At 39.4% G+C, this 18,447-nt stretch overlaps 1 protein-coding gene across 6 annotated transcripts in view; it reads left to right on the top strand.

Annotated features, from left to right (window-relative positions):
- FMNL2 (formin like 2) overlaps positions 1-18,447 on the top strand; it is a 310,739-nt gene that overhangs the window by 212,637 nt on the left and 79,655 nt on the right. For all 6 annotated transcript variants that reach the window (XM_022569727.3, XM_022569730.2, XM_089916816.1 and 3 more), the window contains exons 5-6: positions 2,687-2,770; positions 6,114-6,266. In XM_022569727.3, the coding sequence (XP_022425435.2) occupies positions 2,687-2,770; positions 6,114-6,266 (237 nt within the window). The remainder of the gene's footprint in view (positions 1-2,686; positions 2,771-6,113; positions 6,267-18,447) is intronic.

Raw genomic sequence — 18,447 nt, 5'->3', positions numbered from 1 at the left:
ACTTTGAAATTAATTAATGAATTAATTAATTTAAAAGTAAGGTTTTATTTATTTTATTTTTGGCTGTGTTGGGTCTTTGTTGCGGTGCGCGGGCTTCTCACTGCAGTGGCTTCTCTTGTTGCGGAGCACGGGCTCTAGAGCGCAGGCTTAGTAGTTGTGGCGCACGGGCTTAGTTGCTCCACGGCATGTGGCATATTCCCAGACCAGGGCTCGAACCCGTGTTCCCTGCATTGGCAGGCAGATTCTTAACCACTGCTCCACCAGGGAAGTCCTGAAATTTATTTTTAAAGCGCTTTCACTCAAAGTCAGCAAGTCAGGGCAGGGGCACTGATAAGGGTGCTAAATTGAAGTAAAAGCCAATTAATAGGTTTTATCACTGCATGAAAATATATGCATATTAGTACTTTGAGTGAAGAGAAATGTAGCTCTGACTGTATTTGGCTATTTCCCACCATTTCTTTCTTCCTTCCTTCCTCTTTTTTTTTTTAATATCCATGAGTCATTTGCCTTCTCTCCAGTTTGTGGCTAAACTAAGTGAGATGAAGGTGCTAGCAGGTCCTTAGGATGTCGTGGACCATCTCTACATTTTAGAGGCAGTGTCTGGAAAATCAACCAAAAGGAACTATAATGGCTGTTTTTCTCAACTCCTAAATTAGAGTGTTCTTATGGGTCACTGAGACAGAATATGTGAAACCAAGATTGCTCTGAAATATCTGGACCCTGTGGTTTTGTGCAGCCACCAAGGAGGGCTAGTTTAAATTATGCAGTCAGAACCCATAGATCTGACCAATGGAGAGGCCTCAGAGAGGCTAAGAGGCTTGAATCTCAAGAGCACAGCTAGTCATCTGATTTGATAGTAAGTTCTAGCTTTCTTCAGTCTCCTACCAGTTTTAAAAGGGAATTTTTTTTTTTTTTACCATTTCTAAGCTTTTAATTATCAGCACTTAAAAATGTCCAATGTCTTCTGAGACCTAGCCATATTGGGAGTAATTTAAAATAAATCAAATGAAAATAAGGATCTAGAAGTAGATGCTGTGAGAGCGTGTATGTGGTGGTGGTGAAATGAAACTTCAACCTCTCCTAATAGCCATCCCCTTAGTTCTGGTCAGCTCTCATAACAAAGCCACTTCGTGAGACCCAAAAGGTAGTGTTTTCTTTGCCAGTGTTTCCACTTTAGGTCTCTCTCTTTTTCTTGGGGGGGGGGCACGCGGTTTGTGGGTTCTTAGTTCCCCGACCAGGGATTGAACCTGGGCCCTTGGCCGTGAGAGCATGGCGTCCTAACCACTGGATGGCCAGGGAATTCCCTAGGTCTCTTTTAGATTAAATGTTATATACTTACACGTGGCTATGTTGAGTGCATACTTTTTGTCACAGCCTGCCTGAGGCACTTGGGGGGGAGTACGAGGCAAGCTATCTACTTTTTCCACCTTACTGTCTTCTGGAACTGCCTGAAGACCTGAGGTTACATTATGCCGATGATAGGACTAGAAGAAAGGATGAGCTGGAGGATAAAACAAACAACCACCACAAAATCCCCCTAAAAACAAAATTTTAAAAATAGGCGTTCTGAATCCACCAGGTTTTTTTCCTTCCTTTAAGACAGAAACCTCAAGGGACTGCTCATCCTTAAAGACACACGGTAGAATTGTCCCACTGTTGTTCTAATAGCTGTCAAAACTGGTTTCTGTAGGAGCCATCGTGTGCATAGCTGGTGGACCTTGTTGGCTTGGTATTCCTGGAGGAAGGCAACCACTTTGCATTGCTGTTGGCAGATGTACCCCAAGATCACTTCTGTGATAGAATAGCACAGCTTTTTACTTATTACTTCTTGGAGTTTCCAACCCAGTGAAGGCTTGATGGGGTATCACATGTTCTTTGAAGGTGGATGTCCTGGAGGAAATCTGTGACATGCGGTAACAGGTGTTTATCCTCAGTACCTGACCACTCTGCTCCATCTTCTAGGCGTTGTTATGAACAAATAAAAACGTGTAAACATTCTCAGTGAACTGCTTACGGATCCACCATTCAAATGCAAAGTGGTATCATTTTAAAATGAATTTTAAGAAGCTTGGTATTTGTCACGCCTTGGCTTTGATGATGGTGCGTGGTGCCTGCGACTTTTTAAAAGGTTTTAACATTCATGGAAAAAATTAAGTTAGTCATTATCCCTATTGAATTTCCAGAAGCCCATAAACACGGGTCTCTCATTGGCTAGTTGAGTGTTTTCTACAGCTCACTGTGCCAAGAAGGAGTTGAATGTGGATTTGGAATCTGGCCTGGATTTCAGTGGTTATGTTGTCATGTCCCTAGTCTGCCTGATTCCCCGTGCAGTCTTGGCTCCTTAAACAAGCAGGCTCCAGATCAATTGTGGTGGAAGAAAAGGACAGTTAGCAAGTTCCTGTTTTAGAAAGTTCCTTACAGGTTATCGTCAGTCTCCTAAGCAGTAAAATACAAGGAAGAAACTCGTACACTTTTTGACCCCTTGTCGCTCATGCTGAAATATTATGGTTTTCTTAGTTGCCATATTTAAAAGCTCCTACCTCATGTGTTATAGTCTAGGCCTTACTCCATAGTTCCTTTCAGGCGGTGAATGTTTCTGGTGGAAAAAAACAAGTTTTCACTGTGTCCTTTTCATGGTAGAGCATGCGATGAACTTTGCCAATGATTTTTTTTTTTTTTTGAACAGATGGGTCAGAGAGTTTCTGAATGAAGAAAATAAAGGTCTTGATGTTCTAGTAGAATATCTGTCATTTGCACAATACGCAGTAACGTAAGTAAAACTTGGCTTGTTTCCTTTTAAATTTTATGTGGTCACAGAAGTTGCATCTCAGTGGTAAAATTAGGTACCACACTGAGGGGAGACACCCAGAAGCAGATGTGGTAAGGTTTAAGGAGGTTTGTTTATATTCAAGTAACTAAAAGCAAATCTCATAATTGTTGTTAGAAATGCTTTTAAGGCAGAAATAAAACAGGGGAGTAAAACCACCCTTAGAGGAGTGCTTATTTCAAAAAGAAGTGCTTTCTTTAGTGCTCAAGTTATGTATATCCATATGGTAGAATACTGTAGCAATTATTGGAAGAGGTATATGATATATTGTTGAGCGAATAAAGCAAAGTACAGAGGAGTGACTCCCTTTTTATTAAAAAAAAAAACAAACTTGTATATGCATATTTGTAGGTGTTAGTAAATACAGAGAAAATGATTGCAGAAGTAGGTACCAAACACAGTGGGAGTGGAGGAAGTGGAGTCAGCAAGAGGTTTTCCCTTTTTAATTTATATGTATTTGTATTGTTTTGACTTCCCCTTCATAGGGGGAAGGGGAAAAAATAGGGCAGAGCAGGAAAAAATTTTTTACTTATTTCACCTTTCCTTTGTTAATTCATAAAGTTTTCTCATTTGCTAGGCTTCTGGAAAGATTTACAACAGGAAAGGAAAGTGTACATTTGAATGAGACGTTCTCTTCTCCACATTTCCTCTTTAATCAAAAACTATTCCAGTATCCACTCTCACATACACAGATTGAGGAAATAATACTGTATTCTTAAAATTTTTATTTATTTTTTTGGCTGTGATGGATCTTCATTGTTCCGCACGGACTTCTCACTGCCGTGGCTTCCCTTGCTGTGGAACACGGACTCTAGGCACGCAGCCTTCAGTAGTTGCAGCATGCGGGCTCTAGAGCGCATGGGCTTCAGTAGTTGTGGTGCGTGGGCTCCGTAGTTGCGGTGCATGGACTATAGGGTGCGCAGGCTCAGTAGTTGTGGCTCGCGGGCTCTAGAGCGCAGGCTTAGTAGTTGTAGCGCACGGGCTTAGTTGCTCCGCAGCATGTGGGATCTTCCCGGACCAGGGATCAAACCCATGTCCCCTGCATTGGCAGGCAGATTCTTAACCACTGCACCACCAGGGAAGTCCCAATACTGTATTTTTAATTTGATTGGAAGACATTTCAGCCTAGGTGGTGTTTTTTTTTCTTCTCAACTCTTCTTTTCAAAGCAGGAACTTGTTTTTTATATTGCCCCACTTTAAGATCTAACCAGATGTTATCTTAAAATCCTCATCGCTTCCTGGAGAATTTGTGAAGAGAAAACTATAATTATTCCTACCTTATAGCTGCAGAAAGTAAAGTGTTAACTGAAACTGGTCTGATGAGTTTCAGTTTTGATAACTCATATATGATATGGAATATAATAAGAAAACCCAGTAGATAAGTTCTTATCTTCCTTATAATTCTAGTTTTTGTAGCATGCTCTTCCAAACGTTGTTCCTTATCTACCTCCATTACATTGAAAACTGCTAATCTCCCTTACAATTTATATTATATGACAAAACAGAATAGGAATATTATCCTGTTGCATATTTTAAAATCTGGAAGAATATTTATTGAGGAATTAAGGAAGGGCTAAGAAACTACAGGAATAATGGGAAAGAATTGCATGCTGTTTGTAATATGTTTGCTGTAATTAACCCCTTACCCCATCACGATAGAACTTGTAAACGAGCTTTCCCAAATGCACCTATACACGAGACCAATGGGAAAAGGTAGTGCTACTCTGAGGGAATTCTTCTGGTCTGCAGGCCAAGAGCAAAGACAACAAAAGATCAGAACTCAGAGCTTTTGGTTCCTAATCTTCTACTTTTTTGGGGGTGGGGTGGGCATTAGCTTTACATTCTTTGCTTAATAGTTTTATTATTTTTTTCCTTACAAAATTAATTACATGAAATTTTATACTTTAATTACATGAAAAATTATATATAGATACATAATTTATGTACATACTTTCTTGAAACTAAATGGGCTGAAAAAAATTTCTTACTATTCCTCAGCATGTGACAATTTTCTAGCTCATGTAATGTGAAATAACAGACTCATGTGCCTTCCCTAAAATGGGAGCTTTCACCAAGGTATGTGTTTCTTTTTCTGCTCAGTGAGAGTCGGAGATGAGCTGAGAGGAGCATAAGGATGCTGAACAACTGAACATATGGGGGCTGCAGAGTGGCTTGGTGGGAGTCGTAATGACATGAGTGACCTTGGGATGCCCCCTAGGTTTACCTTTTCCAGTGTCAGTTATAGACTTCTATTTTTAGTCCTTAAGGATCTGTTAGATTCCTCAATTCCACCCCTTTTCTGTTCACTGCTTCCTGTATCCTAAGGAATGACAGAATTGTTAGACCCATTCAATGACTTTGTGCATCCGTCTCTGTTATCTGGATTACAATTTAATAAATGGAGAGCATAACCTAGTTTACAGATGGTAGTTCTAACCAAATATTTAATTTTGGCAGTCATGCTTGTATAAAAAGTCATACTTGCTATTTCCAATATGTGTTGTTGATGTTTTTTTCCCATGATAGCCTCCAATATCTTCCAGATGCTATTAATTATGGCTGCATTGTGTTTATTTTCTGTCCGATCAGGTGTTGCTTGATGGAACTATGGGTTGAAGCAGTTGATAAAATGTATTTTTGAGAAAGCAGAGCTACTGACTTTGGAAGGGGAAGAATGCACAGAACACAAAGGCCTGTCTGTTTAAAAGTTCCTAAAATTATACAAGAATGAGCAATTTAACTAGCCATTTATTCTAACATGGTGAACATGAGTAATAACCTCAAAAAATGTCAGAGAAACAACAGCCCTACTTTAAAGAGCACCACATTGGGAAGAGATTCCAAAATCAAAGCAAATTCATAACTTTGCAAGTAATGTATCACATATGGTTGGAAAGGTACACTTGCCAACACACTAGGCGAAAATGCTCAGTGAAACTTGACGGAGAGGAATAAATTAGTATAAGCCTAACATATTGACTTGTTAAAGCAAAATGAAGACAGCTCTGAGATCTTTCTTCCCCATCCCACCATAGCTCATTAGTAATCGGTAAGTCAGCAAGCCTTATAATAAGATACGAATAACACATCCCTATTTGTCATTCTGTATTTTCAAAGCTAACGCTCAGTCCATGAAAATTCGTTTGTATTCCATTTTCAGGTTTCTTTGTTTGCAAAAACTACCCATATTAAGGTGCAGAAGGAGTTGGAAGGAGTGAGTTTTGCACATCCATGTATTTGTGTGAATGTGAATTAAGTCTTTAGTGGCATTTCTCTTTTGTTTTAGTTTTGACTTTGAAAGTGTGGAAAGCACTGTGGAGAGCTCAGTGGACAAATCAAAGCCCTGGAGTCGGTCCATCGAGGACCTGCACAGAGGGAGCAACCTGCCTTCCCCCGTGGGCAACAGTGTATCCCGCTCGGGAAGACATCCTGCACTGCGGTGAGTGCCTTGATTCAGGAAAGAGGCAGATATGTCAGGACAGCTTCTGTTGAGGATCCTGGGCCATGTATTGCTGTATCTTGCCACACAGCACTTGTGTTGTCAGTGATTGCAAATGCAGGTTTCTTTGGGAGTTCATGGAATCATCACTGGGGCAATACTCAGTCACTTTCAATAGCTTTCTGCAGATACCACTCCATTCAGCAGAGAAAAAAAAAAATTCTGCTGCCAAATGACACAACAGAGTAGTCTCCATAGGCAGATAAGTTTCTGAAACCAGGAAGGTGCTGATATACTGACTTGGCCTCTGTTTCCTGGGTAGAGGCAGCACATCGAGATCTGAGGATCTCAAGAACTTGATGCTGTTTAAACCCGATTCCTCTCTTCCCTTCCTCCCGTGATAGCTCAGGTGTGTGTTCTGTGGGATGTGTTCTTAGACATAGGTACAGAATGCTGTAGTGATCATTTTTATTAAGGAGATGCCTTTAAGCAGTGCTCCTTTGGTTGGGTGTGCTCTCCATTGTCAACCTTCTATTTCCTCCTAGGGATTCCTTCTCCTGTCTTTTCTGGCTGAAATACCACCATGCTAAGTTAGGATGGGGGATGAACACCTGGGTGTAATATCACTGAGATTGTTCATTCACTCAGACCTACAATCATTCACTGAAAAATACTTCTGAGCTTCTGTAATTTGCTAGCCACTGTACTCAGAGTTAGTATACATGGGCGGGTAAATCAAAACTCCTGCCCGACAAGACAGAGTTATCATCTAGAGCAAGTTCATAAAGGTTTCTATGTTCCAGGAGTTTAATAAAAATTTTTATTAATAAGCCCCTCATTCCCAAATGTTGCTTACTCTTTGTAGCTTGACAATTTTATCTCGCTTATTTCAGGCTTGATCTGGCAAGTGGACGTTGTTCCTGTCACTATTTAAGATCACCATGGGTGTTGGGTCATTGTAGTAAAGTCCATGTGTCAGGTTGTGATCAGTGAATACGTGGCTTTCAGACCTTTTGTATTTGATACCTCTTGTCCCTTTGACTTGGGTTTTGGTCATGGAAAGTTAAAGTCTTTAGAATGAAGTTCAGTTCTGCTCCGGGATTTGTTGTTTGAATGCGATGCTTCCTATCAAGCATTCAGATTTTCCTTGTTTGGAAATGCCAAGAATATTAACGGCTTTGGAATGATTCAGTAATAATGAAGAACCATGTTTCAGTTCATCTCACAGTATTTACAATAGGTCAAAGGCTATATAACCTGCTGGTCTGTGTGAACTTTACATGTGGACAGAGGAATATGTGGGCTGATAGAGAAGTTGAAGGAAGGCCAGTTGTGCCTGAAGAATTCCCTAATCACCTTGTAACTCGAATGGAAACTCTTACCATTAGTTTAGCTATAATTATGTGTAAGGAATTTAATTGACAAAGTACGTTTTAACTTGCTTTCTCCTCATTTCTTAGCTGGAAAGTATCATATATTGGCCAGCTACCATCTTAACCGGAAGTCATTTTTCTGATTAATAACTCATTACACCTATTTTCAAATTACTGAAGACTGTTATTGAGAGTACATTGTTTCTGGTAGAGTGGAAGAGTCGGAAAAATAGGGGAAACATCTCACATCCAAGGAGAGTTGTGATCCTGGACCATGGACAGCACGGTATAGGGACATCAGTGTCCAGCCTGATTTGCCTCACGGTTGGCTTAAGGTAGATCCTGCTAGAATTCATTTTAAATTGGAAAAAAAAAAAAAAAAGAGAGACCCCAAGTATAGAGAGAAAGACACGATGGAAATGCTGTTTTGAGAAACTTGGGAACCGTTGTGACATTTCTGATTGGCAGGTGTGCTCGAAGATGACCAACTAAGAAACGAGCGTCACATTCTTTTTTGTGCTTAAACAGTTTCAAGCTCAGGAGTGGAACATTTGAAATTCCTTTGGCTCTCCATCATGGGCTCTCAAGAAAACCAATATGGCAGTAACTTTCATGCCACTTGTTGACTTGAAGCTTGAATTTTTGTTTTTGTTTTTAAATGATGTATATCAGTGATATTCCAGCTCTTGTGTGCATGGATTCTAATTCTGTATTTGGTCATTTGATAGCATCTCTGACTTATAAAAACAGCAATCAGAAGTGCAGGCGCACGGTACATGTTGCTTTTCATAGACCCAAAGATTGTTTATGTCTTTTTCTCTTCCTCCTCCTTCCTCTCTCCCCTTTCTTCCTCTGCTGCCTCTACTTTTTGGCTTTCTTTTTGTTGGCCTTCTTTTTCATTCTGCCATCTCATTTCTTTTTTTTTTCTTTTTTTTTTTTTTTTTTTTTGCGGTACGCGGGCCTCTCACTGTTGTGGCCTCTCCCGTTGCGGAGCACAGGCTCCGGACGCGCAGGCTCAGCGGCCATGGCTCACGGGCCTAGCCTCTCTGCGGCATGTGGGATCTTCCCGAACCGGGGCACGAACCCATGTCCCCTGCATCGGCAGGCAGACTCTCAACCACTGCGCCACCAGGGAAGCCCTGCCATCTCATTTCTGATCGCCTTGTCCTCCTGTCTCCTCTTCCTCCGGTTCCATTCATCTCTTGCATCACCGCCAGATTGGTTTCTCTGCCTGAGTATCTTCATTTCAAATGCCACCAGAGCTGCTTCTCTCCCTGTTGCCTCTGAAGTCGCTTCAGTTTACACACTGATGTTGAGGCTTCAAACTGGAAAATCTCATAAGTCATGGGTGAAAATGTCGCCCAAGAGAGCTTATAGTGCATGGCGACAGAGTATGGCAGCTGCTCTCCGTGTTATAATATGATAACTGCATGGCTTCATGCCATCACTCTACTGGGGTAAAGCCCAGTGCCTTTTAAACTTTGATACACTCTGTTATCATATTATGATTCTTCCTTTTAAGAATTTGAACCTTTAGGCTATATTGCAGTTTAAATATTATTACAGTTCTTTTTTTTGATGGATAAAAGGATACTAAGTCACGTTCGGTAGAGATGATTTATTCTGGTAGCTTTTTTTGATTAGAATATATTTTCTGTATCCAAATACAGATTTTAGTTCCCTCATCTCTATCTCCAGATAATAATGTAGATTCAGTAATCTTACCCTATATCACTTAGCAAAAGGGTTGGTTAAACTTGGAGGAAGAAATGAGTTGTCAAGAAATTTAAAACACTTTATAGGGACTTCCCTGGTGGCGCAGTGGTTGAGAATTCCCCTGCCAATGCAGGGGATGCGGGTTTGGGCCCTGGTCCAGGAAGATCCCATATGCCGCGGAGCAACCAAGCCGTGTGCCACAACTGCTGAGTCTGCACTCTAGAGCCCACGAGCCACAAATACTGAGCCCGCATGCCACAGCTACTGAAGCCCACGTGCCTGGAACCTGTGCTCCGCAACAAGAGAAGCCACCGCAATGAGAAGCCCGTGCACCGCAATGAAGAGTGGCCCCGACTCTCCGCAGCTGGAGAAGGCCTGCACGCAGCAATGAAAGACCCAGCGCAGCCAAAAATAAAAATAAATAAATACATTAAAAAAAGCATACACTTTATAAATGGGGCTTGATTAAAGAAAAGGAAAAACGCTCTGTTTTTAAACAAAATTAGAATGATGCACACTCTCTTCGTATTTAGACTTTATTTTTTAGCTATTTAAAACAGATTAAGTATTTTATGACATGACACTCACCAGGAGTTGTATCAACTATTAGATTCTGTATTATCATAAATTTGTCAGGTTGGCAGTTGTAAAAAATGTTTGTTGATGCAGTAGAAACCTGGATTGTGCTGTTTCATAAGCTTAGAATCTGGTGTACCTTCAGTTAAGATAGATTTCTGTTAACGTGGCTACAGATCTAGCTAAATTAAATGATGCTGTATATGCATATATGTGCACACTAGATTTCTGAAGACACGGGTCTTATTTTTTAAGAATGTCATGGTTAATGCTATTAGACTTAAGTAAGCAGTGCCATAGATAATAAATCAGTGTTCCAAATTTTAAAGGAAAAGGGTGGAGCACTAAAAGCCTGGAGGAAGGGATCAGATGTAAACTGGGACTTTGGGTGATGGCCAGAGTTGCTCCTCAGGGTGAGGAAAGGCTGCTCCAGGTAGAGGTAAAGTGAATGAGCATACGACGAGCAAAACCTTACATCAAAGATCAGACATGTTTGGGAAAGAGGGGAGAACCTGTCATTTCTGGTACAGAGGGGTGGAGGGCTGTCTAATGGAGAGATTGGGTCATAGACATACCAAGCTGGGTAGACCTTGTATGCCATCCAAACTGACCTTCCCACTGTGGTGAGGAAACCAAGATCTACATTTCCTTTAATATATTATTAACTCTTACTTATATTTCTTTCTAAGATTGCCTAGAACAAATTTCATTGCTTTTCCTGAAATTATTATCTTAATGGAATGGCATCTCTTGAATAGTCATCATCTACTATTTAGCACTTATATACTTAGTGGGTTTACATGAAGAGTTCAAGTTTACATCCTTGTTTACACATTTTAATGCAGTAATCCCATTCTTGGCAATGTTTTTCATAGGAGTAATTTTTAAAAATTATTTTAAAATGGGCACAAAGATATTGGTAGCATTGATATAATTTTTATTGGGGAAAAAAGCTTTTGTTGAGTGTCCACTGTGTACCAGGCACTGTCCTAAGAGCCTTCTGTAATTATTCACTGCTGACAATGGCTCTATGAGATACATAGCTGTTACTATTACTATCCCTATGAGGAAACCGAGGCCTCTAGTGGTTAAGCCACTTGCCTGGGATCAAACAGTGAGTGAAGGAGGTAGGATTTGAAGTGAGGTGCCCTGACTCAAACTGTCACACCATGTGATCCTGCCTGTATATTCACAGGATGATTTTTTCCTCCATAAATATTATTGTTTTAAGATCAGCGTGTCCACGTGGAGTTATGTTAAGTTGTACCGTGCAGGAGAAGATTTGCTAATCCTTCCCAGGAGATGTGCCTTTTTCTACTTTATCCAAAGGTGCCAAATGCTCTAGTGGAGACCATGATCAATGTGTTAGAATATTTATAATTATTAGAAGATAAGGTCATATAGAAACATGAAGAATGTTTCCTAAATGAATGACAAGAGTAAGATGGAAAGTTCTCTGTTAATATAGTTTTATTTTCACCTATTTGCAATGGGAAGGCGTTGAAAGGAAAGTTTATTAAATGAAGATAGTGACTTTTTATGGAAGGGGAGATTATGAATAAACTTTTTTCTTTTCAGGTTTTTGTTCAACTCTTTTTGTTGATGAGGCACTTGAGGCCCAGCTTGAAGACCTTGTTCTCTAAGACCTAAGGAATTAGGTACTGCAGACCTATTTCCATGTATGGCCCATATGGCTCATTGGCCTTCACTGCAATAGATACTTCTGTTCAAAGCAGTTTTCTTGATCTCTTTGTAACAGTGATCCTATTTAAACATATGGAAACACCAGCTCTGTACCAGTTTGCTTATAAAGTAAGTGGTATCTTGAAAGAGTTGAGTTCTTTTAAGTTCTTACAAGTTTTTATTTCAGCAGGAGCATTTTACCTTGAGTTTTAATTGCTGGGGGTAGAAGATCACCTAACCTCTTAACTTAAACTGTTATAATATCACATTAAATATATCTTCGGGGGCTTCCCTGGTGGCGCAGTGGTTGAGAGTCCGCCTGCCGATGCAGGGGACACGGGTTCGTGCCCCAGTCCAGAAAGATCCCACATGCCGCGGAGTGGCTGGGCCCGTGAGCCATGGCCACTGAGCCTGCGTGTCCAGAGCCTGTGCTCTGCAACGAGAGAGCCCACAACAGTGAGACGCCCGTGTACCGCAAAAAAAAAAAAAAAAAAATCTTCGAATTCTATAGTTAGAAGCCAAAGCACTTTCTATGTTGATTCCCAACAAGGAGGTTGAACTCAATTTTGTTCATTTTCCAGCTTCTATAAATTAAGAATGTAATTTCTGAAACAATCATTATTCTCTTTTCTCTTCCTTCTTCTCCCCCCAAATTCTACAAAATCAACTCAGACCTTTTACAGTTGTCATGACTGAGAGTTGTAATCTGTATTCTATTCTACGTTTATTCAGTTTCCTTAACTTTGTTTATTCTAATATTTCCCTATGGAAGGATCTTGAAGAATTTACCCTAGCTGCCAATTTAAAGGGGAAACTCTACAAAGAAAAATATATTTAAACAGTTATTTTCAAGGCTTGAATTCTCTCTGTTCACCAGATGAGATGGCAGGTGCTGATTAAAATTTTCATTAACACTTACTTTAGAAGGAGAGAAAATACTGCAAAGGAGTGGAAGAAAAAAGAACAATGAGGAGCTGATCATTATAGCCAACACCTGAGTTTTATTTCTGAGGAAGGAGAACTGTTGAAGACCTTCCTTAACCTGCTAGACTGTTGACCTGAAGATCAAAGGTCGCAGAAAATGCAGTACCCAGTACCCATCTATAAAATAAAGACTTTCTAAAGTCCTAGACTTTCCAAAAATAATATGTAACTACAAATTGTCACTTTGCCTTTTCAGCACATTTGTAAGCAGAAACAAGTCAAAAGTGTTAGGTTGTTGTGTTTCAGATTTGTGCATTTCTTTTTTATTTGGTGTTGTAAACAGAGAAAATTGTACTTGGGTTGAGTGTACATTCCACATTCTCAGCTTGGAACTTATATTAAGGGCCTTGCTTATGAAAATGGTGACAGCCTTAATTGTAGCTTGTGGGTGCACCATACCGGCAGATTTGCCAGACATTTCCCACTGTGAGAAAGACTGATTCACTTGTTCCACCTCTTTATTGGGTCTTTTCTGTGATGGAAAACTGACTAGAAGAGGCTATGTGGAAATGGAAAAACAAGTCACCTGGCCAGGGCATTGTTGGGTTCTGTCTCACAGATTCTCAGATCAGATCTAGGACCTGCCTCATAGGTTGTGAGATTAAATTAACAATTCCTATAAAGAACCTGGTGCAACAGTGAGTAGTCAGTAAATAACTACATAGAATTGAGGAAAATACTAAAGATGACTCAGCAAATTTCTACAGGCCTGGTCTAGTGTCTTCATCTGCAAGATTTGTTGCATACTTAACATGTGAAGGGTGCTTTGTCAAGTGCTGAGGATACAGAAGGATACATGGAATAATATGTTTGTACATGATTCATGACTGATAAAAGAATTTTTCATACTTACATCATTATATCTTCATGAAATCTTGGGGAGGTGTTCAAGAGTTATTAGCCCCATTTTACAGATGAGGAGGCACAGAGAAGTTATCCATAGGTCGTAAGTGATAGAGCCAGGATTTATAATCAAAGTCTTCTGACTTCTTTACACTTTGTCAGTGTCTTTATATATGATTTGATTGAGAAGCATGTGTGTTCACGCACATATGCACTAACACATGTTAAGTATCACTTGTGTATAACCAGAACTAATGATATGGAACCTTAGAGGCTAGAGTGAACAGTCAAACCTAGGGAAGAGTCATGACTTGGTCTGCATGTGAAACAACATGAGGAAGGCTGGGAGGCGTGGGTAGGAGAGGGGAGAGGAAGGGAGAGTGGTATGAGCAGTGGGTCAGTGGTGAGACTGCGTGTTTTGTTTAGGAAACTGAATAGATGAGTCTGGCTGGAAGTAGCGTAGAGCCAGTTTATGTACTGCATTGAAGGCCAGGCTGTGGAATTGTCATTTTAGCTCATCGACAATATTTTATTGAAGATTTACGAAAAGAAGGGCCAAATTTGGATGAACATAGAAATATTTCTTTTGAAAAGTCACAGGAGTTAGATGGTTTCCTTGGACACTTCTCACCTAGGGTCATATCCTGATTAATTAGCCACTCCATAGCAAATGCCTTTGACGAAAGGAATATAATTGAAAATCAGAAAATTCAGACTATTGACCCTCCATTCATATGATGGAGTCTGTTGATTCACTGATTCCATTCAAAAAGCATGTAATGAGACCTTTTGACTTACAGGTTGTGTTCTAGCTATCACCTGGTCCTCTAACAGGATATACAGATCAACAGAAAATTTCAGTAACTGATTTAAAAGAAAAAAGGTTCATAAGGAGTTTTGTGTACCCCCCCCGCCCCATGTCTCTGTTTCTGTCTTTGTCTCTCTGTTTCCTCTCCTCCTTTACCCCCACTTTGAACAATCTGGGTTCTACTCTTTCAGCTCTGTTTCTTTTGGCTGTAGAGACAGAAAAGTGCTTGGGTCATTTTTTTTTTTTTTTTTTTAGCATCAAGTATTTTATGAGTGTAATTGATAGAAAAAATATGCCCAGGTGATGTCATGTCTGAACGGTAAGGGAGAGGAAACCTAAAACCCCAAATCTTGGTAAAATTCTATTAGCCAGACCTTGGAACCATAAAAGACTATTACAGTTATGCCAAACGATGTGACATACTTAATTGGCGTTGCATTCTGTTGGGCTGAACCCTTACATTAGCTTCCAGGGGAGTTCTAATTTATCTATTTATAGGTAGATATTAGTTTAATTTCTGAATAGTTAGACCTTTGAAGACACTTTTGGTAAGAGGCAAAAATATATACCTTGTCTTTTTCCTGTTGCCATTTGGACCTAGATAGTACAAATCCCACAAATGTTGGCATGGAGACTCCACAGAATATTTTTGAAAACCTTTTTGCTGGACTCTGGGAAAACCTGGTTAGGTCAGTTCAGGAAACATTCCTTTCAAGGTTCTGCAGTAATATACTGTCCTTTGATAATACAGGCTCAGAGGGTGAGGCAGACATATAGAAAACTCACATATAAGAATATGTTTAGAAATAAGCATATGTTGTGAAGATAATAGATGGGTGATCAGACTTTTTTTAAGGCATCACTGGGTGAACAGTGGCTTCCGTTTGGTGTTGACTAAGAGCTTGGTGCTTTGCAGATGTAGATCTCTAAACAAATCCAGGATTTGATCACATCTAGCTTTTCGTCAGGATAGGTCTTTCTCCTGTACATCCAGAATTATCATAGACATGTTACTTATCATTCATTCTTATGTTATCACCCATTGTTATTTTTGTAAAGCATACTGCTTTTATTTTTTATTATTTTGTTGTGGTAAGAACCCTTACCATGAGATCTACTCTCTTCACAATTTTTAAGTGTATAATACATTGTTGTCGACTGTAGGCAAGATGTTATACAGCAGATCTCTAGAACTTACTTACCTTGCATAACTGAAACTTTATACCTTTAAATCCCCACTTTGCCCTCTCTTAAGCCCCTGGCAACCACCATTCTACTCTCTGCTTCAGTGAGGTTGACTATTTCAGATACCTCATATAAATAGAATCATGTAGCATTTGTTCTTCTGTGATTGGCTTATTTCACATAGAGTAATGTCCTCAAGGTTCAGCTGTGTTATTACATATTGCAGGATTTCCTTTAATTGAAGGCTGAATAATATTCCAGTGTATGTATTTACCACAGTTTCTTCTTTTTCTTTTTGTAACTTTAAATTTTGATATCATTGAAAACTTAAAAAAAGCAACTATAGTACAATGATCCCCCTTATGCTCTTTACACAGATTCAACAATTGTTTTAACATTTTGTACCTAAATTTACTCTGCCATTTGCACATTTGCTTTGTAAACATACACACCTTTTAACCATTTGAGAATAAGTTACAGAATCATGCCCTTTTATACCTAATTATTTTAGCATAGGTACCCTAAGAACAAATATACCTACACTAAAATTATTATTTTAGTTACAATTTTAGTTATAACATGCTCTTAAATAACCATGGTATAATTATTAAAATCAAAACTTTTACATATTGACACAATTTTTAGTTCAGTTTCTTTAGTTTCATCAATTATCCCAGTCTATTTCATAACAGTTTTTTCAAATTCTGTCCAGAATCTAACGCAAGGATCATTTATTGTGCTTAGTTGTGTCTGTGTAGCGGCCTTTAACTTGGAACAGTTCCTTACCCTTTCTTAGTTCCCCGACCAGGGACTGAACCCGGGCCACGGCAGTGAAAGTGCTGAGTCCTAACCACTGGACCACCAGGGAATTTGCAACCCTTTCTCTTTCATGACTTTAATATTGTATGTGTATGTGAATATGTAAGTTAGTTTAATTTTTTATTGAGATATAATTGTTGTATAACATCGTGTAAGTTTAAGTTGTACAATGTGTTGATTTGATATATTTGTACATTGCAATGATTACTACCATAGCATCAGCTAAAACTCCTATCACACCACATCACTGCTATTTTTTTAAACCATATTTTATCCATATTTGTCCATTCATCTGTTGATGGACATTTAGGTTGTTCCTACATCTTGACTTTTGTGAATAATGCTACAAGGAATAGGTGAATGCAGATACCTCTTCAAGATTCTGGTCTCAGTTCTTTTAGATAAATACCCAGAAGTGGGATTGCTGGATCATTACATACAGAAGTTCTACTTTTGTTTGAGGAACCTCCATACTGTTTTCCATAGTGGTTGTACAACTTGCATTCCCACCAACAGTGTGCATGAGTTCTAATTTATACACATTCTTGTCGACACTTGTTTGTCTTGTCTTTTTTGATAATGGCCATCTGAGAGGTGTGAGGTGCTGTCTCATTGTGGTTTTGATTTGCATTTCCCTGATGATTAGTGAGCATTTTTAATATACCTGTTGGCCATTTGTATGTGTTCTCTGGAGAAATGTCTGTTCAAGTCCTTTGCCATTCTTTAATTAGATGATTTTTGTTTGTTTTTGCTATTGATTTGTGGGAGTTTCTTGTATATTCTGGATATTAAGGCCTTATCAGGTATTTGGTTTGCAAATATTTTCTCCCATTCCACAGGTTTCCTTCTCATTCTGTCTCCTTTACTGTGCAGAAGCTTTTTCATTTTGTGTAGTCCCACTTGTCTGTTACATTCCTAAACCTAAGGAACTAGTTCAGAGTTATTATAGCTTTCTTTTAGATTCTCTTACAATGAATGGCAGTTTAAGCATAGCACAACATGGCTCTAACCAGAACTCCAATGAACATTGTATGTAATTCAGGCTATGAATATGTACTTGGCAAGAGAAGTTCCTGTGTATTTAATCTGTGGTCAAGCAGATCCAAGAGAGCTACTTCCCCAGGTTTCCTTTGCAGACCTCTATTCTTTTTGCCTTCTGGAGTCCAAAATTCAGGTTTTACTTGCTTTGACATTTCTTAGAAGAAGTCAACTGGTTGCTCTCACTAAACAGTCATTCTGACAGGTTTTCAAACAGAGCTATTTTTTTTTTTCTGCATAGCACCTGCTGCCAGTACTGTGCAGGTCGAGGTGCTCACAACAGGCTCCTGGGCAGATAGCGCAGGTGTCACTATAGTACTAAACAGAACACATTGTATAGGTTTCTTAAAAGATATTTGCAACAATTGTTTAGTTTTTTGTGCCTCTTACTCCTACTAGCATTGACTATAACTTCATTTATTATTATTTCATGTAACTTATAACCACTGGTTATAATTAATACTGGTTAATACTGGTTATACTGGTTAAAATTAATACTGGTTAATACTGGTTATACTGGTTAAAATTAATACAAGTGGTTAGAGTCATTTCTCTCTGGTTTTGATCTGAAGTCAGTGTTGCCATCTGTTTGTTTCCACGTTCATAGAACTTGGTGAATTCTACCTGGCATCTCTTCCAAGATAATGTCTTGTCTTTGAATTATGAGGGCAACGTTTAGTTTTCATTCAGTAACAAGATAGCAGGCAGTTCTGCTATGGATGGAGAAGAGGGCCTGAGAAATTTGGTGGTGTTTCTGTCAAAATGACCTCTCAAAAAACAGGATTTTCTTACAACCCTTGAGACCTCAGAAAGACAGCCCTAAATATCCCTTCCCTGTTCCCTTTCCTACAAATGGCAGGAGTGCCAAAAATTAGACTCAGGGCTGTTTTCTGCCTCTGGGAAACCCCTCTTTTGTGTCCACGGATCCAGAGCCTCAGAACTCTGCTTGCCCGTCTGGCGGAGGAAAGGTTCTCGGACAGAATTTAGTGCCCCCATCCCGTGATCCAGGCGTTGGGCCACAACCTCTCTGTAAATATGTCATTCCCTGTTTATTCATTTGGAATCTGAGGTAGTTCTCTGATCCTGACATCTTGGGGAACGACCCCGCATCACCAGAGAAACATAATTGTTGCAGCACCTTGTTTGACTGTTTCCC

This window comes from Delphinapterus leucas, chromosome 8 (assembly GCF_059928025.1).
Source record: "Delphinapterus leucas isolate spDelLeu-1000000601 "Yukka" chromosome 8, BTC_Dleu_Yukka2, whole genome shotgun sequence".
Taxonomy (NCBI): Eukaryota; Metazoa; Chordata; class Mammalia; order Artiodactyla; family Monodontidae; genus Delphinapterus; species Delphinapterus leucas.
The sequence above is the reverse complement of the archived record's forward strand: the minus strand, read 5'-3'. Positions and strand labels throughout refer to the sequence as shown.